General features: G+C 46.1%; 2 protein-coding genes across 2 annotated transcripts in view; one reads left to right on the forward strand and one right to left on the reverse strand.

Annotated features, from left to right (window-relative positions):
• The window catches only part of LOC131260701 (DNA polymerase epsilon subunit 2), a 65,801-nt gene that overhangs the window by 22,050 nt on the left and 20,244 nt on the right, over positions 1–23,507 (reverse strand). The window lies entirely within an intron of this gene.
• Positions 7,556–23,507, forward strand: part of LOC131260503 (ETS-like protein pointed) — a 91,116-nt gene continuing 75,164 nt past the window's right edge. The window contains exons 1-2 of the mRNA XM_058262248.1: positions 7,556–8,068; positions 12,538–12,658. Of these exons, the coding sequence (XP_058118231.1) occupies positions 7,556–8,068; positions 12,538–12,658 (634 nt within the window). The remainder of the gene's footprint in view (positions 8,069–12,537; positions 12,659–23,507) is intronic.

Below are 23,507 nucleotides of genomic sequence, written 5' to 3' on the forward strand. Positions count from 1 at the left end.
ATGTATGGATGTTTGCTGGCCTTTTGGCGTCGTTCTACATATCGTTGTACCATTTATGTACATAGATTGACTAGATCTATCATTTCCTCTCTGTTAATCCAACAGTCGGTGGCCAATTGCTGTAGTAAGTGAGGGATAACAATATCCTTACGGAGTCTTGTTGCTCTTGTGTATTAGTGGGTTTTGAGGTCAACTTGATCACTTTATTGAATGTTTCCCCTCCGTTGCAGGAATGTACGAAACACGAAAATTTCAAAGCTGACACTTTTAAGGATTCCTTCCGGTCCGGAATGCTCTAGAAGCTGCTTTAATTCATGGGAAAATATGTTCTTTGTCCTACGAATATAAGTATCTTCTGAAAACCACAACGCGAACCATCATACGGTCTTCAAAAGGGGGACTTTCGATCGAACGCTTCCTTCGAAGCTCGAATCTCGGCGAAGCACGAATTCTCTCATCAGGAAATGGAGGAAACTGATGAGCTTAATTTTTAAAATGGAAATATGATACAAAAATCCTTCGGTTATGATGGATGTCTTCAAACAAACTTAACGAGCGTTGGTGGGATGGCGGGAAAGGATTTTCATCGTGGTAAAGGATATCACGCTGAACTCTACGTAGCGGTATACCATTCAACCCGTATAAATACAGCACGATCGGCTCCATCGATTTTGTGTGCTGGTTAAAACCCGAATGTGGTCCGTGCCTGAACCACAACGTTGCTTCCTGTGGGGAAAGCTTCCCCAGACACCGGTTGGATGATCGCCAAAAAAAGGATTGAGTTACGGCTGTGTCAAGGATTCAGTTTATACGAAATAAAAAATAAACCCGATCGCCAGACTACTATCCTATTACCACGGTCTGCGATTCCCGATGGCTTGGTCCGTGCAGAGTACGTTGAACCAGCACAAGATCAACTCGGAAGATCAGTGAGCAACTGTGGTGGATGCTCAATTTTAGCCAATCGATCGTTTCGTTCGACTGACTTAGTTCTTGTCTGCAGCAAAGAGATCCCAAAACACCCACCGCGAAGCGAAGGGTTTCTTCTTTTATATGTCCTACGCGTCGATGCAGTTTTTAGTGTAAGCACGAGATTCGTTACAGCTGCTAAGAAATGCAGATCTTAGCAGTGGGAAACTCGGTACCCAATGTTAATCACCAGATAATTCACATACTGAAAGTAAGCGATTCCTCTTTTGGGCAATTTATTCCATTAAATGCAACTAATCTTTGCCTTGGCAGAGGGTGATTTCAGGGACGCCATGTGAGATGTTTGAAAGAGACGTTCCTTTATACGGTTTAGTTCGGTTTACCGAGAAATGAATACGGCAAGCTGGCAATGGTTTCCTCATGTCCTTTCCAGGGCTATGCGCGATCGACTGTCGAAGATCGTTTGTTAGCCGACATATGTTTGATTTCTTCTCCTCTGCTTAGAACCGATTGCTCTCCGGAATCGGACCTTCCTGAACGGTGCTACAAGTCATCTTCGGAAGCTGGGCGGGGGCGGGGAGGATGGATGCAGATTGGTGGTGTGTCGGGTGTTGCATCGGAATCAACCTTTTTCCCATCTCCAGCCTTTCTTTCCCAACGTTTAGTTTTTCTCGTCCGCTTTGCTTGTGCTTTTCATCCTACTCTTTCTCGCCGTTCGGCGATGGGTTGGTGGATAAAACAAAAATAAATTAAAAATTCACTGCACGTCATAGCGGGCAAATGCAGCCAGCAGCTCGTTTCGGTCTGGCGTTGGCCTGTGGGATCGTTGATAAACAGACAGGCGGGGCCCGTTCGAGCGGGTATGTGTGGTGTTTGGTAGATCCTTCGTTCAACAGGGGACGAGGACACCGAGAAGGAGAAACATGATCAACAACATAAGGCACACATCGCAAGGGATTGCCCATGGAAAGTACGGTCGGGAAGCAAAGAAAGCATCGAAGAAACACCAAATCCTCGAGAGGCTTGTGTCGATGTGGGTGCAATCCGGGTCGGCCAAAGGCAAGCGTTTCGTGATGGCATATGTGTGTGTGTTTGTGTGTGTGTGTGTGCAGAGAAGCACCTCCTTGGTCGCTGGCCGATGCAGCAGAGCAAAGCATCGAGTGGGTCTGGTGTTCGGTGGCCGAAGTATGCTACAAGTTCAAGTACAAATAAACATCGCTTGCTAATGACGGAACACAAGTGCGTCTCGCCGGACCGCTGGCGTCATTAGGAGGCAGCGCGTTGGCAGGGGACTCGCTATGACTACCGGTTACATATCGCGTATTTGCCACACCGCACTGCTCCTTCCCCTTCAAAGGGCAATCCCTAGAGGGCCTGTGCATCTCTTGTCGTGGACCCGAAAACGATGAACCTTACGGTGGGAAACGAATAAGGATGCGATGGGCAAGTGTCGAATAGCGATTCCATACTCGCAATACCTGCCTTTCAGATCCATTGCCACAGAGTGCGTGTTGTCGATGCGTTCGATTTTGAGCCATATAATCCGAACCAGATTGTGGCCGCATCGTGTTGCACCACTGGAGGCCGGTGCGTTCTCATACCGGTTGACTTACTTGGCTACTGCGAGTCCTGCGAGTACCGTTGAATTTTCGCAGCGTCTCACGAGTACGTCGTCCCTTGTCTGTCGGACAGATGTTCGACACTAAACTATCCGACGAACGACATCTTTCCTTCTTGAAACCATCTTTATCGTGGCGGCAAAGTCCAGCCTTTCTCAGCCTATTTATACAGCCCATCTGTTGTTGGGAGAAATTTTCACATTTCACAATTTCTCACAGTTTCCCGGCCTTCTGTACAATTGGTTATCAACTAGAACTAGCGAGCGATGTATGAAACAGGGTGTTTGATATCAGCCGTTCAAAACGTCGTTCTCCAAAACTTGCTTTATTATTTTAATATTCTTGCATAATTGACAGTAAACATATTAGCTTAGGTTTAACAATCTCTATATCTATAAAACTGAATGTTTGTATTTTCGTGATGCTAAAACTCAAAATCCATCCATCTCAAATATGATTTGTTCCTTTTTACCCAAGAAAGGTTTAGGAAAAAAGAAAAGAATTTGAAAATTCCCAAAGAAAAGCCGGAAAATGGGAAAATTCGATAAAAACGGCTTTTTTTCCATATAAAACAAATAAAATTTACCTTATCTAGCGAAAACGGTTGGACATATCCCTACGAAGTCTTCTGATGCTTTGTTTCTTTTGGCCCAATAAAAACAATGCAAGTTAGAAAAATCCGTAGGAAAAGCAGAAACTTATAAAAATGAGTGTTCGTTTGTCTTTAACGCTAAAACTCTAAATCGGCTGAGCCTATCTTGATGATGTAATCAAATTATTTGTTCATTTTTATTCATGGAAACAAGAAAATACAACTTTAACATTGCCTAAGGAAATTCCAAGCGATCGCCTAGATGATAGGTTCTGATAGGCGTTGAATGTATTTTGGGGGAAATTTTGAATAAAAAATTAATGATCTACAATGAAGCATTGGTGTTGATTGAAAATGTGAGTTTGCATATGAGTAGCATTCTATTGACTGTTATTCAAATGCCAGCACCAATCGTCCAATTAAAAATGCTCTGCTTCGTGAACAGTAACATGGGCTTGCAACTTGCTATTTGCCAATTCACTTCAACTAAAAATGATTTATCACAAATGTTTATGTGAACTATGACCCATAGTACCGAAACTAAGATTGGTTGAGTGTACGTACAATTTTAGCTGCTCCTACCTATGCTAATGACTCCGGTTGAACCCTCGCGCTTATTGATTAATCGTATTGAAAATGAAAACGAAGCCGTGAATCGTTCACTGGAATTTTAAAACATTCTTTGGATTTGTCTGATATGCCGCGACTTGAAGATGGATCTGTTATTGTTATGTGTCGACATCTTCAGAAACCAAATCAATGGGGCTTCCCTTGAATTGTAATGCTTTGTTTTTTTTCAATATTAGTGTATTATTTTTATTGGACGAGGTGAAGTTCGGTGGGTCAGCTTGTTCATTATGAAATGGTTAAATGTTTATTTAAATCAATTTGTCGTTATTTGATACAGTATTGATCACAAATTGATAAATCACTTGGAATGAATTAGTAAATCACTTTATCAGAAGTATTTGAAAGCCAAAGATGCTTGTAACCGTGATGAAACAACCTGTTTTGGTTTAGAATATTTAATAATTTGTTTAATGTTCTCATTTCTAACTAATTCAATAAATCATGTTAAATATTATTCTATAATTTTTAATACAGCTATTACTTTTTTGAAAAGTTACATTAGCATAGAATTTATGTTATTTCCCTTTTCGGTTTCTTCCATCTTTACAAGTAAGTTTTCCCTTTTGTACGTTTTGTATGTACATATTCACTTTTCTAAATTTTACAAATTTTCTTGTTGTTTTGATATTATTTTAGTCATTCGTTAGAGTTACTCATGATGTTTTTTTATATTTCCCGATTACAATTAGAATATGTCAAGACATTCAAAAATAAATGTAGGGTTACCTTTTTATGCAGCGCATTTGTAGGCGCAACACTGAATAAAATAAATAATAAATAAGATCTAAATTTGTTAAGACAATTCTAAATACTAGTTCCCAAAAGCCATTGTATTGAAGATTAACTTTGGAAATTGTCCAATTGGCTATTTTTCCCTTTTTTCTGATCGCAACGATCTTAATTGCTTTATACATGTATTGATAGTTTGTTTGTTGGTTCGACATGGCGTTACATCAGACTGGACAGACGATTACTCAGTCAGGCAATTGATAAAGTAAGGAAACCTTACAAACGTTGAGGTCATTGTTATTCTTACAAGCATATGATCTAAGTATACTTCAAGTGCTGTCTCTTCAACAAAATCGCAACTATTTTTGAACTTATAATTGAGCAACAGTGGCTATCAGTTGGAATAAATAGACACAAAGTAGCGTCGTTGATCGGTTTCTTGTACAGCCTTGCGTCGCTCACAGTTCTCGAGAGTGGCCTAGTCACCGTAGGGAGGGAAACTAACGAAGTCTATCGAAATGATTTCATCCAAAACCGAACCGCGTTCGCGGACAAGCGAGACGGATGAATGTATTCCAAAACCTCCCACTAATAAGTACCATCCATACTGCCTCGATCGCCCCACATACCCCACTCTTCATCGTGTGCCGGTTAGTCTCAAAGGGGTTCCGTTCGACATCGTTGCACATCTGGAAAGTGCCCGAGAGAAATTTATGGTTTTATTCGCAAGAACAGCAGCACACACGGCCTGCTGTGCGTCCATCGCGTCCTCTCGCCAAATGGCAGTCACATGTGCGAATCGAATGGCAAGACCCATCAGTCTGCTCCGGTACGTGGCATCATATTTCCTCGACCGCCCGGCTGGCGTACCATCGTCACCCGCCCTGATCGGTAACGACTCGGGCGATGTCAGCACGTTCATCTTTACACCGGCCCAACCGATCCACCCAATACTCCAATGGGTTCCTTACGCTGCCATGTTGCCTACCGTCAGCTGCTTTCACGCGACGGTCATATTCTCTCCGCCGCCGTTACGGGCGAAAGGTTATAAATAATATTTGGCGAACTGATGAACTGCGATCTGCTACAAACACCGAGCAGCAGCGACGGCACGATCCCATATGATCGCTATCGATGGGATCTTCTCCGTGCGTCCGTTAGAGGCAGCAACGCCAATTTCCATGGGACAGCCGTAAGCGACTGTGGTAGAATGTTGATTGTTTGGGCAAAACATACTTGATTTCGCGCGGGATTACACAGGCTCATAACATTAGGACATTAACACTCACCGACAGTGCCATGGTTGGATCATATGATGCATGCGCGGAGGAATGTGATTTATTACCAAACGCCTTTCCTTTGTTTGACGCATTCTTCTGGTTGTAAATAAAGGAATATGCCTTCAGAATGAATATTAAAAGAGACACATTCAGCAGAATTTCTACTTACGCTTATTATTGAAAGGAACACCGTATCTACGTATGGCCTTTTTGCTTTCGGTGTATGTTTGACTATAGTTCAATAAGCACTTTTAAGTGCCGGGTAAGCCCTCGCCCGTAACCCCTTGCTATTTACCTGCAAAGGTGGGCTTGCCGTTCATAGGGCGAGGGGCCTTTTAATGACGGCGCCATAGCGGAGTCGGAAGTTTGGCGGAACTTTCTTCTGACCGGCGTTTGTTCGGCTGAAAGTGCTTTCGACCGTCGGCGCCTTCGTCAAGAACTCGAGGCCAAGATCCGTTTCCAGTGGAAGGACCGGAGCGATAGTGTAAATATAATCTGTCTGGGGCCCCGTGGGTCATTTTATGGGACTGCGTAACGGAACTTCCCGGACGCCACTAACAGGGATCCGGTCAAAAACATGGTACAACGGTACCAGGGAAATTGTTGCAAGGACTGCAGAAGCCAGGTTCTATCACAAAATCTAAGGGGAGATCTCGAGTGCACTTTCGGTTGTCTTTAAATAAGGAGTAATATGTGATTGTGACACATTGTCAAAGTTGTTTGAGCGTAAAACATTTTGCACTGGTTAGAAAGGTGTTGTCCCATTTTTTTGAAACGACGACAATGAGTATTTTTATGATCGTTAATTCTTTTTTCATTTAAAATGAGATAAACTAACACATGAAAAATCAAACAGTTAAAATAGTTCTATTCGCAAAAACGAATTGCCGTTTCAATGGATCTGAGGGTTAGTGCCACGCGACTCTATTTGTTGTCTATGATTTCTCGTTGTTTGACACAGCATGTCAGCAACTTTGCTACTACCATCTTCCCGACTGCTTGTGTAACGCCGTCGTGAAAGCAAGTCAACAACGTTCCAATGGGGGGTTTTGCTTTGTCGCGATTCATAAAACAGGCGAGGACTTTCCATGCACGATGGGAAAAAAAGGTTGAGTGCCTTAGAACACACAAAAAAGTACGCAGCTAGAACGAAAAAATGCAACGCCATCAAGTAGGGACAGTTACTTCCAAATATACCAGGTCTCCCGCGGTCAGGTAGGGCCGGCGACTCATTAAACCCGTTTTTATGAACTCCCCGGTCGGTAGGCCTTGTGGTTAGAAGAACGATTTGGCTACTGGAAGAGCCGGATGGCCGAAGGGCAGCTTGTTGGGGATGGTGTTGGCGACGGGACAAAAAAAGACCTCAGTGTTGTCTTTAGCCGTTGCGTCGTGGTATGTGTTTAGGGAGTATCGTTTTTTACTCGAAAGGTGTTCCTTCCGTGCCGAGTGTAGCACACGGCAGGCCACCTTCACCCAAAATTGCTGGGGAGAAGGTTTTTATTACAGTAGCCGAGTCGAGTGAAGCTGCTGGAAATTCGTCATAGCCAGCGAGTAAGAGCGGACTCTCCAATAATTAGCTTCATTTTCTTAATCTTCAGGGCCGGCGCGATCATTTCGTTCGTAAAACGGTCTGAACAGTTTTCATTTTTATTGATCTACCGTCCAAAACAAAACAAAACAAAACAAAAAATAACCGTCCCTAGTTCCCGATTCACGCAAGAGGTTTAATTTCGTGTTTTGGTTTGGTTCGCTTCTTCCGCAGGCACGTCCAAGCAATGGAAACGGACCTAGCGTACGACATACTGGCGGACTATTCGCTGCAAGAGACCCCCTTCTACGAGGCGCCGACTCCAGAGGCAGCGGCTGGTGTCACCTTCTATCCCGAAACGCAGCAGCAACACCAGCATCAGCAGCCGGACGGTCAGCAGCAACGCCATTCCTTCCACGGTAGCCGTCGAAACGGCTCAGCGTTTGATCTGTCCCTAACTACCTCGATGTTGACGGGCAAGATGCAACTGATGAACACAAGTGGCGGTAGTGTAGGCCCCGGAATGGCTAACCATCCCGGTGGGGGGCTTCATTCTAGCAGTCTGCAGCACACCAACCAACAACCAAACCATCACCACCACCACCACAACCACCAGCACCAGTCCGGCATGGCACTGGTACCGACGGGAGTACCTTCGGCAGGTGTCCACTCGAGCGCCCTGGTACTCCCGGGCAGTGGTGGTTTGACGAGGCCGAAGAAGCTCAAGAAGTCCGTAAGCTTCCTCCCAACGTTCGTGCAGGTAAGTGACCGGAAGGAGTCGACCACTACTTGGACGTAGTTGGGGCGTTGGGGCTAGAATATTTATAACATAATATAACCCCTCTGGACACACAACATTCCCGAGGGTTGGGTGTTACTGAAACGTGTGGCGAATAATAAACGCGTCTATAGTAAGTCCATCGTGATGGGCTAACTTCTCCAGGCGGTGGAGTGTAGCACCCGGAGAAAAGCGAACCTTTTTGATTTCTAAATGATCGCTTTCGAATGGCTACAGCGTTTCACGGCGGAAGCGCAACGCATCGTCCCTAGGCGACGCATTATGAAATATTCATCATCCGTTGGTGAATCTGCAGCGACCGCGCATCCAGTAACTAGCAGAACTACCAGGGTGGAATAAAACAACTATATTGAGTCCCGCCCGAATAGGCAGTTTTTGAAAAACTTTTCGGCGCTCGTTTGTCGGTCGACCACGTTTGATACGAGATCGCAGTCTGCACAATAGGGTTTGTGTTTTTGCTGTTATCGAATCTACCACCATCATCATCATCAGCGTCATCATCATCATTATCACCGATAACGATAGCACTTTGGCCGTCATCAAAGATAAGATATGGAAAAATGTAAGATGATGACCTGATACCAGGTTCAGGCGTTGTAGGGAAAGCTGTAAACACATAAACCTCGCGCGGCCAACGATGCATCAGTGCGCCCATTTAGCGATTGATTCACGGTGATTACAAACACTCCTGTGTGCCAGTTGTTGTTGAGGTGCTGGGCGATTTATCGATGGACAAATATCGCTGGCGTTACCGATGGATGAAGATGATGATGATGATGATGTCAAACGCGGTGGAAGTGTCATTCCAGCGATTTCTGGGTTCTAGCGCCCGATCGGGTGATGATCGGCTGCTCGCTGTTAGAATTATAATCGCATATTTAACATTTCATTATGACACGCAGTGTCATATTTTTCGCGTGCGTGCGCTCGGTGCCGGTGACACATTCCAGGCCGTTCTGTTGTGTGTGTTCTTTTTAACGTTCTTCCAAAGGAGGCGAAATGACACTTCGACACCCGACGCGCGAAAGAGTTAATCTGTTGTGCTATTTGAGATAATTATTTACAACGAACCATGAACAGCGTTAGCGTCATCGTTCTTGTTTCGCCCGTTCCGCCAATGATCAATGGACATGTCGACGATGTTTGTAGGTTTTTTCCCCTCTGATCCCGCGGCACAGGTGACCGCCATCAGGGTTCCCCCAGGAGAGACCTACTGGTTTGGGGATTCGGGGTGCGCGTTTGCCAGCCCCTCGAAACGGATGGGGGACGCCGCGATTAAGCATCCGACGAGTTTGTCTTCCCGTGCCCGAACGCTGTCAAAATATTGCAGCAAATTTATGGCCGCAACCGATGCGGCCGGATGTAACCCTTTCACCGAGTGCGTTCGGAGAGATTGAAGTCGCGGCTTCGGCTTCGCGCGCCGGGTTTCGGTTTCAGGCCCGTAAATTGTCAGCCAATGATGGCCAAGCCGCGTGCGGTTGGAGGAAGGATAGAACGGCGGCGTGAACTTCACGACGCCGGCGTCGTCCGGCGGGAACCCGGGAGCCAGGATCGCCAGAACAGTTGACAGTCGTCGGTGATCGCGATTGTTTCGCAGAACGGTACACACGATCGTGCTCTTCCAGGGCAGCTTTGTGGCCGATGCAAAGTATCTACTTCTGACACTCGTCGTTGTGCGCGCGGGAGTGTTTACCTCAAGTGAACAAGCTGGCTTTCCACGCTGGATCATCGACGCCACCGTCTGAGCACAACTGCGACCGAAGCGGGCACCGGCTGTAACGCACTGGTGGTGGGTGCCTTTTGGTATTATCCAGCTGTCGATCCAGCTTTGGCTCTTGGGGTTTGATCGGTTTGTGGAGGCGACCGACCTGCCTTCGAACGGTGGTGTGTAGGATGTTTCTCGACCGGGCAACTGGCACGTGCGTGTGTGTATGTGTGTGTTGTATGTGTTATGCTTGTGACTTCTCCACACCAGACCCTGGTAGTATGTAGTTGGAGCTAGAAGGAGCGTGTCTAAAACGTGACTTCCACCGCTTAGCCGACCACGCGTCGGGCATCCGCTGGTACACGGTTTTGTGCATTTGGTTTTTATGAATGAAAGTCCGCTGTCGTTAGCACCCTCCGGGGGGAGGGAGGTGCTCTGGCTAGCTGTAAAGCGTGGTCGATATTGACGCAGAAAGGTTTTTCGGTAACGAACGGTACCGGTTTTTGTTTGTGGTTCGATCAGCGCGCGATGTTTTGAGAAGTTGAAGTCCAAACGATCGTAATGTGGCTGCGTGTTGGTGTGACGTGTGAGTGTGTTTGTTGGAACGGGGGTTTTGTTCTTGGATTGTTTTACCAAACATTCCATATTCATCTACTTGTCTTATTTGTACACTAAAATTAAAGCAAAACTACAATGTCATCTGGCAATAGCAAATGTATATATTTAGTGTTTTGTTGAAACAAATAAAATAAACTTTGAATGGATTAGGATATGATCAAGTTTTGGCTTTTTGCCGCCAACGGTAGGTGTATTTATTAAAAATTTATTAAAAATTCCGATTTTGAAATCGGCAAAGTTTCTATGACTTGGAAAGTTTTGGAAAATAAAAGGCCCACAAAAAACACACATATTTGGCTTGCCAATGGAATGTCCATAACCTGAATCAATGTAATGTGTTTTTGTTATTTTTGTTTGATAGCTTATACTTATTATTACGGATCAGGAAAGTTCTGACACCTAATTGGGTTGGATGATATTATTCGATTATTCTAACTCTGTCTAACTGTATTAGAAATTGGTAAGTGTTAGCGCTGCCAGAAAGTTTAAACATATGATCAAAGAAGGCTGAGTAAAATAAGATAGAAAAGGTTAGCCAAGAAATAAGTTAGTTGCAATGAAGACTTTGAGAGCGGAGGTTGTAATAGTATTTTTTTAGTTGGTAAATGTTTGGTGAAGGCTTGGTAAAGGTTTGATGAAGGCTTGATGGAGGATTGAAATTGTGTGAAATATAGCTGCCATTCGAACATCTAAAAACAACTATTATTTTCGAGATAACAGTAAGGAAACCATGTTCAATGAGTAAAATAAGTTTCAGTATTTAATTTAGGATGTTTTGATTGATCTTACATAATTGTGTCCTCGTAAATTTCTCTTGCTATATTTGATTTTATCTCTTTGTGAAAATTTAAAATTTTGAAGTAGGCGACATCTTGAACTGGATTTTTTTGTATCTTCCTTGTCCGTCATAGGTTTTATTTATAAAACGCTTGTATTGGAACATCGATTGATAACACGACTATATGAACAAGGTGATCGTCGAAATGGCTGCACAATCATGTTACATTGGTACTTTTAATACATTACTGGGCATTATGTATGTAAATGTAACTTTTAAATATACTAAACCAACACGTAGAACAAATTTCCTTGCCACCAGAACTAAGTTAAGCAGAGCGCAACCGCTGCCTAATTAATCTCTCAACACTCTTTGATTAAAGCAGGAAAGTTGTACGATGCTCGATTTGGCTTCACGGAGCGTAAATGGGGGAACTCGAGCGTTCCGCGACCTATTGCGTTGACAACTCAATCCGCTTGACCCCTGTGCATATGTGGCCGCCCCTTGACATATTCGATCATGCGGTGTCAAGTGAGCAGCTTACCAGCATTTTCATATGCCCCGGCGCATAATCTCTAGCTCGGAATGGAAGCGACACCCATAAAGATAATACTCACAGCCTGACCCATCCCTCCGCGCGAGTGTGTTCGCTGGCAAGATCCGTCAATTCCTCAGGAACTGCTACCACCGACGAAGGGGGCGCCCGATCCTCATCCCCTGTAGCAGCGCGTTCTCGTTGAATCATTATCGTGTTAACATATTTATGGTGGTTTATATCTCAATTCGTTTCTAGCTTTTCGGTTGGGTCGCGTCTACTGCGCGCGGCACACTTCCGAGCGATCGTTTCCGGTTTGCTGGATTCCGGTGCGGTGGGTTGCGGGTGGCATGACCGTCGACGACATGGGTGGAAAATTAATATGTCTCTATTTAGTACCGGTGGTGCCGGGTGACGGGAGAAACGACAGCTCGTTACAACTGTCTATAAGCGTTACTAATTAGATAAGAACAAGGGTGATCTGTGCATCTACGATGGTTGGGAGTCGAGAGTTTCTGCCTTTTCCCCGCCGGGTGCTTCCTTACCTCCGGTATCATTTGGTGGATGCTTTGTTTCGCTTCTTTAGAATTATGGTAATTTAAGATGCCCTTGCGGTTTGCAGGTGAACCGCCACAGCCACCGGAAACGATCGCAACCGAAGAACTCAATCATTTTATAAACAAAACAAAAATCCGGACTTGACTGGGTGCGGAGATATTTTGGAGATTTTTCTTTCTTTTTTCATAGAAATTAACCCCTCATTTTGTTCGCATTCGGTTCACTTTCTTTCCCAGGGCTGCGACGGCGATGCAGGACCGATTCAGCTCAAGCAGGAGCCACTGGACGATGGCCCGATACGGAATATACAGAAGGTGCCCAGCCTTTCGGATCTGTCCGACCCCGAAGCGTCTCTTGGTAAGTGCATATTACGTGTTACCACGCTTTGCCTGCCCAATAACGCACATTATTGGCTTCAATTGAATTGGGACAGTGTGTGAGCGGGTAGAATATGCAAAGCGATTCTTACTCGAGTCCGGCACTTACGTCAGGCAATTGGGTTGGGTTCAGCTAAATTGTGGCCAATTTTCGAATGCAGATAAAGCGAAACGAGGGGAGGCATTATCCAACGCGCAGGAGATGAAACACGTGTGAGACGCAAAACGGAGAGTGTGGATTAACAAAACCCTATCGTGAAGGCTGCTTTATTGTAATAATTACTGGCAGTTATCATCCAGGTAGCTCAGAATGTACTCCTGGTCCGCCAGCTGCAGGTCCAGAGCGGTTTCGCGGCAGTCTGACAGGCGCAGGTAGACGCGATCGGCAACCGGTGCATGGGCGAGGATCTCGTCGAACAGAAAATCGCTGAACGATACGGCCAGAGTTTGATAGTACTCCCACTCGCCGTCGAGCTCCTCGACGACACCCTCGAAGTCGGCATATGCGTTACGACGGCCAAGTGTTTGGACGACCTGCGAGATGGAGCGAGTGTTTTCCGACTGGAACGTGATGGCGTACGGCAGGAAACGATTGATGCTGTCGGCCTCCAGCTCCACGTGCGCGTAGTAGGCACAGTCCTGAATGTCCCAGTTCTGGAACAGCAGGAACAGCTCGCGCAGCTCCTGGACGTACTCGCGGCACTCCGCGTCGATACCGTCGGCAGCCTCGATTTGCTCCTGAAAGTCGGAGTCGGCTTCACGCATGGCCGGCACCATGCGGCCGAGCTCCAGGAGCAGCTCCCGGTTGAACTCGCGAATCATATCGGCATTGAACTCGTACAGGTCGTTGATTTCCTCCTGCGTGTCGAACGCCAGCGTACTGAAGTTCGTTCCGAACTCGACCAGCACATCGAACGATGGCTGCTGGGCGCAGGCGAGCTGGGCCAGGACGGCGAACAGGAAAAACTTGGCAAACATTTTCACTTCAGGCTTAGCGGCAAACTGAACCGACGTTGCGTCCGCGAGAAGACTTGTAAACTTTCCGCCCGCTAGTGTTTTGGGGTTTTTTCTGCGATTGGGGCTCCGGGAGTCGATAAGATTGAAACCGAACGATAGTCCAACGGCATTGGTATGTCCGGTCGGGGCTACTGCATTAGGCCAGGTATCGCCCTTGGTATCATAAAGCTGTAAAACCTGTATAGATTACGCCACACAATAAGCGGCTATCGGCTTTTTGCGTGAAGTTGTCCGGTCCGGAGATATTGGGATGGATGGGATTAAGAAACGGAAATCATGCTGTATCAACCTTGTGTCCTTATTATGGCTTTTTTTTACTAGCTCACATTAGGAAGAGAAGTTTGATTGAGCTGTTATAAAGATTTGGCTTACGCAGATGATGACGGTGTGGAAACGATAGACTCGGCTTATCTAGCCCTCGTCGGATTCCAGGGCTTCCGCTTCGATTATGTGTGTTATGCGACATTGATTGTGCCCGTGACGAGGGTGTGAGTTTGTCCTGCGATCGACCATGAGGTTTATTGCATGCAATGATGAAACATCCCGCTACTGTGAATGTGGCGTTTGAGACACACGGCGATTGCTAGTACAGCCAGAACGATACTCCAGCCGATCCCGAGAACGAAACCTGGATGCGAGGTATGTTACAAAAACATCTTCGGCCATCTGAGTGAGCTAGATCAATTGCTGTGATCGAGAGGCTAATTATAGAGCGTCTGAGCAAGACCAGTTTCCCGCAGCCTATCCAAGGCACAACTTCGACCCAAGCAATTTCAATCATTATCATAACCTCTTCCATTTCCTCCCTTCGCTGTAGTTCATTTGTATCATTCTTCGCAAAAGCTGGACGAATCTATCTTTGATCGACAAGCAGAAGCTTGTGCTACGAAGACATATTCCCAATTCTTTCTTAGGAACCACAAGTTGACATTTGTATCTACCAGAACTTGCCTTTCTACATACAATTTTGCAAAACATTCAAACTCTTTGGTGGTTGGTAGCTCTTATTTATCATGCAGCACACCGGGTGTGAAGTAATTATAACCTAAAGCTGGTAAAATGTTTTAATTTTTAGTAGCAATAGAAGTCCTTTCACACGCTTTTATCGTCTACTCTTTCGTCTAATTTGTTAAATTGATATTGTACATTTCGGCAGACGAAATACACTTTTATTTTCTCCTCTATTGCCGGTCAGAAAACTTGTAATGCATGCCGATGTCGTAAACTTGTATCTACCAAAATCCTGTGATAAAAACTGTGCTCGAGAAGCAGTTTATTTAACTTTTTGATATTAAACATTTACAACTTTTAATCCGCAAGCATTTTTTAGAACTGTTCAACGGACACATTAAACGGAGGCCTGTGATTGGTCGGTCGCCGAAACGGTTCTTCAAGGTCATAAATCTCCCGGCCAAGGTCATCGATCGAACCGATTCTTTCGATTTGAAAAATCGTACTCCTGGCGCCATCTGGTGGCCTCACCAGCGTCATCTGGTGAGCACAGACACGTACTACTCGAATTCCCGGTTCGAACCGGTTGGAAATGGGAAACGCCGCTAGCGCTACCTGGAAGTGAATTACGTGTCGAAAACCGAACATGATGAGATGTAGGTGGCGCTGCTGGTACTCGATTTAAATTTTTAACTTTTTTGAAACCGTTAAATCATTTAAAATTTAAAATAAGTTGGACTTTTTTTATTTTGTAAAGTTTTTGCAAAGCCTTCTATTGAAAGGAACACCGAATGGTTTGAGCATAAAAATACTTGGGTTATCGTGAGTTACATAGGTCTTTGTAGGTTGTTGCACGTGACCACCTTAAACAAACAAGTAAGCAACTGGTGAATGCAAGTGTTCTTTATTAGTTGTGCATCACTTAAACAAACGCATTTCGCTATCACGTTGAAACGTCATTTCCTCTCCGCGCTTAATCCAATCTTGACTCGTTATCTCTCTCCCGTCCCGGTGGACCACCACCGCTGGCCGTCTTTATCTCGCGCCGCGGTGCAATTGCCAGAATATACTCCCCCTAGCAAGTAGCTTTGCCACGCTTGATTGATGTTTATGAATGGAAAGATCAGCCACAGCATCAATGCCGCTGCAATGTAACGCTCCGACTGCACTTTGCCTGCGTCTCCTGCCAACCGCGCCAACCGCAACGGGAGCCGGTCGAGCTACGGGAGCTTCATTCATACTTGCACTCCCACTTAGCCAACTGGGAGTGTCAAGCGGGGGCCTTCCCCGATCCCCGAAGGAGATCTCATCATCATCAGCATCGGCTTTCCGCCAGCGTTATCGCGCTCTTGGGGTTTATCGCCGACCTCCGATGGCACACTCGGTTGATTTTCCTTCTCCGAATGGGCCTTAACCTTCGCTGAATCGGCGCTGCCTGCAACTGCAGCACTCTCGCATGACGCTGGTGCGTAGGGTACTTTTTGCTTCGCGCTTTTCTATCTTGCTGTATCTCCGGTTGCTTCCTTCTGATGCTCATGCGCCCGTTCGGTTCGTTCGCAGCTGGCCGTTGGTTGTCCTACCTTTCGCTTCCCGTTGGAACCGTGGTCTGATTTCACTACGATGCGACGTGCAAGTTGAGTGGATTAATTGTACCTAATGTTGTTGTTCGCCGTTTTTATCCGGCCTCCTTCTTCCACGGCATCTTTAAGATGAAACGGGAGCTGTTTTGATGCTTTTCTCCGACCAACGAGACTAGATTTGTCTTCTTTTTTTCCTTCGTTTGAGTTCTGCTTCTTTAGTGGAATGGTCTAAAATTGATTGAACCGATGCGATGGATGCCACAAACAACTTCATTTGTCGGATACACCGACTATGGTTAGACATTATTCTTTAAAACATAGCATGGTAAGGCTCGCCAAACAAAACCTAACTTTTCTTTAGAAAAAATGGCTCCTTTCCAACTACTGTCAGTACTAATTATTAAAAACAACCGTTTTTGAAAGTTTGTTTATCATGTTACGTTTGTTCGTCAGTAAAATATTCAGAATATAATATATTTTACTGTAAATCGTCCGGTTGACATTTTGGAACTTGCGATCGATGAGTTTTCTTTGGATCTTGTACGTTATTCAATGTGATTTGTTATGATGTATATAGTTTTAATGTACAATTTCACCATTTCACTAAAATACCCCGAATGAAAATGGCACACATTGTATGTGCAATAATGAAGCTAGCATTCGATCGCATTGAGTCTAGTTGATTGCTCAATCACGACAAAACATTGTCCAATCCAATCCATATCAGTTTATCTATCTGTGCAAAAGTATGCTCCAGTCGCCACTCGCACACTACAACAACACACAGCATGGAGATGGTGGGGACAGCCAAAAACGTTGATCCCGCCAGTCGATATGGAGCCAAGCTGTCAGCAGCAACGATCATTAGAGACCATCAGGATGATTTGGAGCTGCCACGCTATCGTAAATACGGCGTATTTCGCTATCTGCCCGCCCAATGTCGCCGGGATCTGCGCCGATGATCCGCAAAAGACATAGGAAATATCAATTAGACTTGTGGGTCGGCGTTGTGGGCATTGTGTGAGTGCGGAGTGCAGCGTTTGTCGACAGCCCGATGAACGATCGACGTCGTTTGGCTTATCGATCACGCCTGATCTGCTTCCCGATGGTCTGGTACGTCGAAGTACGCGTCCCCTTGGTCACAGCTAATTGTTCGTCTGCCCACCGGTTTCGTCCGCCTCCTCCCGGGGGGGGGGGGGGGGGGGGGGGGGGGGGAAGATGTTTACAACAACTTCCTTGGACCATTTCTCCCGTTCTACCTCCTCACCTTCGGTCTTCGTGTTGGGAGGCGCATGATTCGGTTAAGCATCAACGATTATATTCCGACGATGGGGGTCGGGCAGCGTGCGCGCGCGAGAGGAAAGTGAACATTTTCATTTAAATCAATCAATATCTCCCATGGCGCTAGCTAATGTTTGAATTCTCCCTCCCCATCTCCGCACCTCCTCCTCGAGCTCGAGCGGGGAGAGTTCGGTGATGATGAACACCGAGTGGCGCACGACTTGGACGTGCTTTCCAGCGTCCAGCAGCGTGGGCTCTGCGCCTGCGACGGTGGTGGCCTTCTGTATTTGTAGCTAATTAGCCCGAAACGTTCCAATCTCAGAGCATCTTATCTGCATCTAGCGCGGCCAGCCTGCCAATGCTAATGAGACGGGTGTTTATCGTGAGCCATCCCAGCATTCGGTAGCTGCCCGCGATAGGGGTGGTTATCATTTATCAATACTGTCCTCGAGACAGGATACACACGACACAAAGTTTTCGGGGGGAAAAATGGCACGAGATCTGTCGATAGGGAATATTTAGAGAAAATATAATTTTTCTTATAATAGGAATGAAGCATGGCCATAAGCATTGATGTTTCACATAAGAATAAGTCTATCATAATTGAATGACCTGTTAATGTTTCGTCTATCAATGTATAATTCCTAACAAAAAGACGTTCGGCTCAGCACAGGCTAGTTACCATATGGGGTAACGAGTGTATAAACATCTTTCAGTTACTTTTACCCGATCTCAACGCAAGGCAATCTATAATCGGACGAAGCTCAACGATATTGTTGATTGATTTATGAGCGCCATGTCGTGCGAGACGATGATGACTGCTGTGGTTTGTTTCTTGTACAAGTCGAGATTTACGTTTGGTTGTTCAGCTCCGCGCGGATGGTGTTTAATTGGATTACGGCAGAAGCGGGCGTGCGGGTATGCCGGTTGGTGGTTGTGGCAGGAAACGTAAACGTACGACTGTTACTGTGCTGCCCATGAGTTTTCTATCCACGTGCTATTTATTGTGCTTCTTTTTTAATGTATTCCGATGTAAATTCTGATAGTAAAAAGGGCTTTTTAGTACAGCACCTCTCCCCCGAGTGGTCGCCATTTTAATGGGCGCTTAATTCGGAATCAAAATCCGCACGGCGTCGCACCATTAATCAACTGATTTGACTCACATGGCGAGCATTATACCACACGTCCGCCCAAAAGGTGTTGGTTCGATATTGCTTATGCCGGCCACGGTGCAGTTGCAAACAAGTGCCGATCATGTTTGCCAGCCACCGCTTTTGCCGCTCGCGTCTGTCTTTGGTCATTTTTTACGACATACGGCTGGCTCGGAGGTAACGCCATGGTAGCGCCGAATTGCTACGCACTTTCCGTACCATCCGGAACCGGACGGACCACCAAGCGCCCGGTATTCGCCGTCGGGGAACGCTGGGTTCCGATTTGCACGTGCACGCTGGGAACAGGTCGTAAAACGATCGTAGACGACGGCGCGACACCGTTTACAACCGGATGAAATTGGCGTCCATGTTTTTTTTTGTGTTTTTCTAATTCTCATTGCTGTTCTGCTGCGCTACCCATCTTCTGGCGGGCTCGAAGACATCCTAACTGTGCGAGAGGTAGCAGATTTGAACATTTCGTGGACCCGTCTCCTAGCCCCATGGTTTTACATACTAAACAAAGCAAAGTATCAATACGTGCCATTTCTTCGAACTTCTCCTGTGCTTTTCTCGCTAGAATCGAGCCGTCTTTTTATCGACACAAAGGACGATCGATTAAATATTCATGATTTTCGAATGAGTTTCAATTAGGGTCTCGTTTGGTGCTTTTTGTCTAGCCGTGCCTACCAACCGGAGAGCCCGTTCGAAGCCGGGCGGAGGTAAAGTATCCCGTAAAATGCTAATATGATATTTCACGAAAATAAAATTTTCCTATTCCCAGACCTCCCCGTCCCGTCCGGAGCCAGTGCCAACCGGTTCCGGTCGGGCGAAAGGGAACGAATCACGGAATATCAGGTTGTGCAATCAACATTAAAGCTTGGACATAAAATCTCGATCACAAAGAACCAAGTCGCCCGGGTGCTTGGTTCGGTTCGGTTTCCTCCATTTTCTCCCAGGAGGATCCATTTTTCGGCTCATTCGGCCGATATCTTCATTTATCAACGGCGATAACGCGTGTCACATGGCGGGCGCGTTCTTGGCGTTCTTCTCTTTAATTTATGCTAAACGCTTTCCACCACCATCGCGACCCGTCGCAGGGGAGTCTTCATGACGTGCAAAATAGAATACACCACGAGATCAAACAATCAAATGTGCGGAAGTAACGCTTGGCGATCTTGCATAGGAGGGTTGCACTTTTTGTCTTTATCAGCGGGAGTCGGCAAATCGTGCATCTGAACCGCCGCTGCTGGTGCCGCGAGGCGTCTATGAATGAATGGGCGAATGTATGAATGAATGAACGCCCTGTTTTTACTTTTCAATGGACCAACTTTACGCTCAATGTGCTTTTAACCTCTTTGCCGCGTTGGGCTCCCTTGTAAATGCCGAGTTGGTGTGTGGGGGGGTTTACGGGACGCCAAACGGTTGGGGCGTCGGGTTGTGGCTTTATGGGCACATACTCCAAGCCACTCTCGATCGTACAGATACACACACACACACACACACACATGCTTGTAAACGTACACGGACGAAGCTTTATGTTCGCGTCTCTATAGCATCGAGCATTGGCTGCTGTTTCAGCTACCGAACGCTGTCAGTGTCGAGAGAAGTGGATAAAGAGTGGCCAAAGAGTGGTGCGCAGCCGGAGGAAGTGGTCGCGGGAGGCGGGATGGCGATCGGGAGGGGCGGGTAGGGGTGTTGTCGTCCGGTCGTAAACCCTTCACGAACCGTAGGACCCACCAATATCGCCTGCCGTCAGCTCGCCGATGGTTGGGAGAGATATGTAAATAGAGTCACAAAATTTATGATACATCTTCCACTTTTTTCTCGTTCTCCCTCCCTCACTCTATCTTTATTCCTTTCCTTTTACTATACGATCTTCATTCATTTTCCTATACGTTCGTTTATATGTATTCTTTTCAATTGATGATGCTTGACTTTGTGTTTTTAAGGGTGGAGATTTATATTTTTCGATAGAATAGTAAATTTTCAAAAGTGTTGCCCATTTTGGACGATAACTGTTTAACAACGATTGTTGAATAACCTGGTATTGAGATAATAATCTGGTAATGTTTTGTCCCCAAGTAAACGGGTTTGTAGGATTTAAAACATATCGTACCAACACCACATTCTTCATAGATACAAACTGACGCGATCTCTAAGATTTTTCTTTAGCAAAATCATCAGCAAAAAGATGCTTTGGACCTTGTTACCTTGTTGTTAGTACATACTCTATGTTGCCGATCAATAAACCTATAAAAATTTGGCCTATTTGGCCTAAAACCTATTGAAACAAGTGGTTAGGTAATACTTCAGGTAATCAATTTAAATTTTATTGCACCTTTTTAATCTTTTAATTGAAAGATTCAAATGAAATTGCATAGAAACAAGTTATAAAAAATATAATTGTTTGCACAAAAACCAATAAAATTCTATACACTACTGTTGTAAACTTCTTGCAATGCTCTGAATAGGGTTTTAAACTCTTTGGTCTTTATGAGTCGAATGTAATGTGAATAATTTTCCATCTCGTAGGTGGATTGATTTTGGACAAAACACGAAACATCTTCGACCAATTTCGTCGTCGTATTGGTTACGATGCGAAATGTGAATGCTAATCAAGCTCCCCTCTTCCTCTTCTGCTGTGCTCTCTTCATCTATTCTCTCCCTTTATGTTTCCCTCGCCTGCGTTCCCCGATCGAACCGTGCTTCTTTGCTTTGTTTTACGAGCTCGTCATTGATTAGAATAAATTATAAGCTTATTATTAGCCCAACGTACAACCGGGCTGCGACGGTGGCCCCCATCGCCGTCATGAATGAAAGATCTCTCCACAGCCACAAAGGGTTGGTGGCCGTTGGCTTTCTCCCGTTCTGCTCTCGTCCACCCCCCGAGCGTGTTTTCCCTTCCTTTTTCGGGACCCTGGTGCCCGATGGGCTCCAATCCTATTCCCAGGTCCCAGGCTCAACCTCGCGGGAAACCGGACAGCGGTTGAACTTTATGAATGAAATCGCCAATACGTAACAACAAAACGAGATCAACCGATTTCGATCGGTGCCGTTTCACCATTTTTGTCTTTTCTCTTCGGGTTCAGTTGTTTTTGTTTGTGTCCTCTCGGTGCCGCAATATTTGGGCCGTGTTCTTCTGCGTGTGTTTGTGTGTGTTGTGTGCCTTGGTGGCGTCACCACCTGGGGCGAAAACCTGTCGCTTCGATTTAAATGGTTCATTTGTGTACCGCGTCCTCATCAGCTGGATGCAACGGTTGGGAAATAGATCGGGTTTAATTTTACTCACTTCATCCCCCTGCCAAACCAAGAGTTCAGAATCGAGCCGCGTAAAGGTACGCCACGTCTTGAACCAAGCACACTTCCCAAAGAAAGTTGGAAGGGAATATATTAGCATAAAATTTAATGAGTCCCACAATGAGCCGAGATCGTGATTCGTGGAGGCAGCCTTCGTTTTTGTTTTTAATTTTTCATCGTTTTATATTACTTTTGCTGCTGTCGATTCTGATTGCGCCGAGGCGAGCGCGGTGGGCAAAGGATCGTGGAAAGCCGTGGAAAGATTAAGTTCCGACCGGTCCCGCATGTGAAGACGCGTTTTGCGATCGTGCTGCAATCGATCCTCGCTGGCCAAAACCGATTGAATGAGCGGATGAGGGCTCCAAACAGGTTGCCGGTCGAACGGCGAAGGGTTCCTGCCTTGCCGTGGCGTTGTTATTCTTCTGCCATCGCCGTGCGTTCGCCGCCGGATCATTAATGAATGAAATCGATGAAGACTTTATCTTACCGTCTCCGTGGACGCGCCTGAAGTCAATAAACTTTCCACGACGCCGTGGTGGTGTCCCTCGTCGGGGCGATAACAATCTGCCAACGAGGCTAGGTCCCTTCCTCTCTGTTCCCTTCCGTTTTTCTCGAACGCCAAACCGGGCGAAGTGTTCTCCAGTGTATGCGAGGCATTGGCCGGCGAATGGAGGATCAAGGATCATAAATTAACCTTTACCAAAATAAAGCATACAATCATGCGGCAGGGATGTTGATTTATGGAAGTAATTTTATTAATTTCTATCGCTACACTAATCAGTATCCATCATGGCTTAATATTTCACCTTGCGGATAATAGAAAAATTAACTTGCAACCGAAACCGGTGCAAGGGTCGGATTAAACGCGTGCCGAAGGGAATCGCGATGATAAGACCGCCACGAAACGCACCAAACAGTCACGATCGGGTACACCGTCCCAACAGGTTCGGGCTTTATCATTTCCTGGTACCAGCTCTCTCAACAGTCAGATTGCTAGCTGAGGAGCACCCTTTGGAGAATCTGCGAGTCCTGCACCTGAGCCGTGACTGGCTTAGCCGGGGTCGTTGCTCGGTATAAATCAAGCTGGTGGTGCGTAGTGCCATCGGCGAGTACCAACGGCAGATAGACGAATGGCCTGGACCATCCATCAGTCCGGCTGTCAGTCAGTGCACGAGCGCGGCCAGCTCGCACCCGGGTCAGTTTCACACCTTTCAATCAACCGGGGAAAATGGGTGTTCTAATGTTTTTCTTTTTTCTTTTGTTTTTGGTTGGGAAGACCCACCGGAACTGGGAGAACGAGTGAACACTCCGGGGCCACCGTGTGATCAAAAAGACCCTCAATCTTGGCCCGCGGTAATGGTGACAAGTTGATGCTCGCTCTTTACCCCACGGGGGCTGCAGGTTGGGCCGATTGCCTCTGGCGCAAATCCGCGCGAGGCCGTGGATCTTCCCTGATGGTTGGTTGATGTCACCCAGTGTTGTTGCGTAGTGCGTTCCGAAGTTCGAAACTCTGGGGCAGGCTGCTGGAGGACCGCATGTGACCGAGAAGTCG

The sequence above is a fragment of the Anopheles coustani genome, chromosome 3 (assembly GCF_943734705.1).
Source record: "Anopheles coustani chromosome 3, idAnoCousDA_361_x.2, whole genome shotgun sequence".
In the NCBI taxonomy this organism is placed as follows: domain Eukaryota; kingdom Metazoa; phylum Arthropoda; class Insecta; order Diptera; family Culicidae; genus Anopheles; species Anopheles coustani.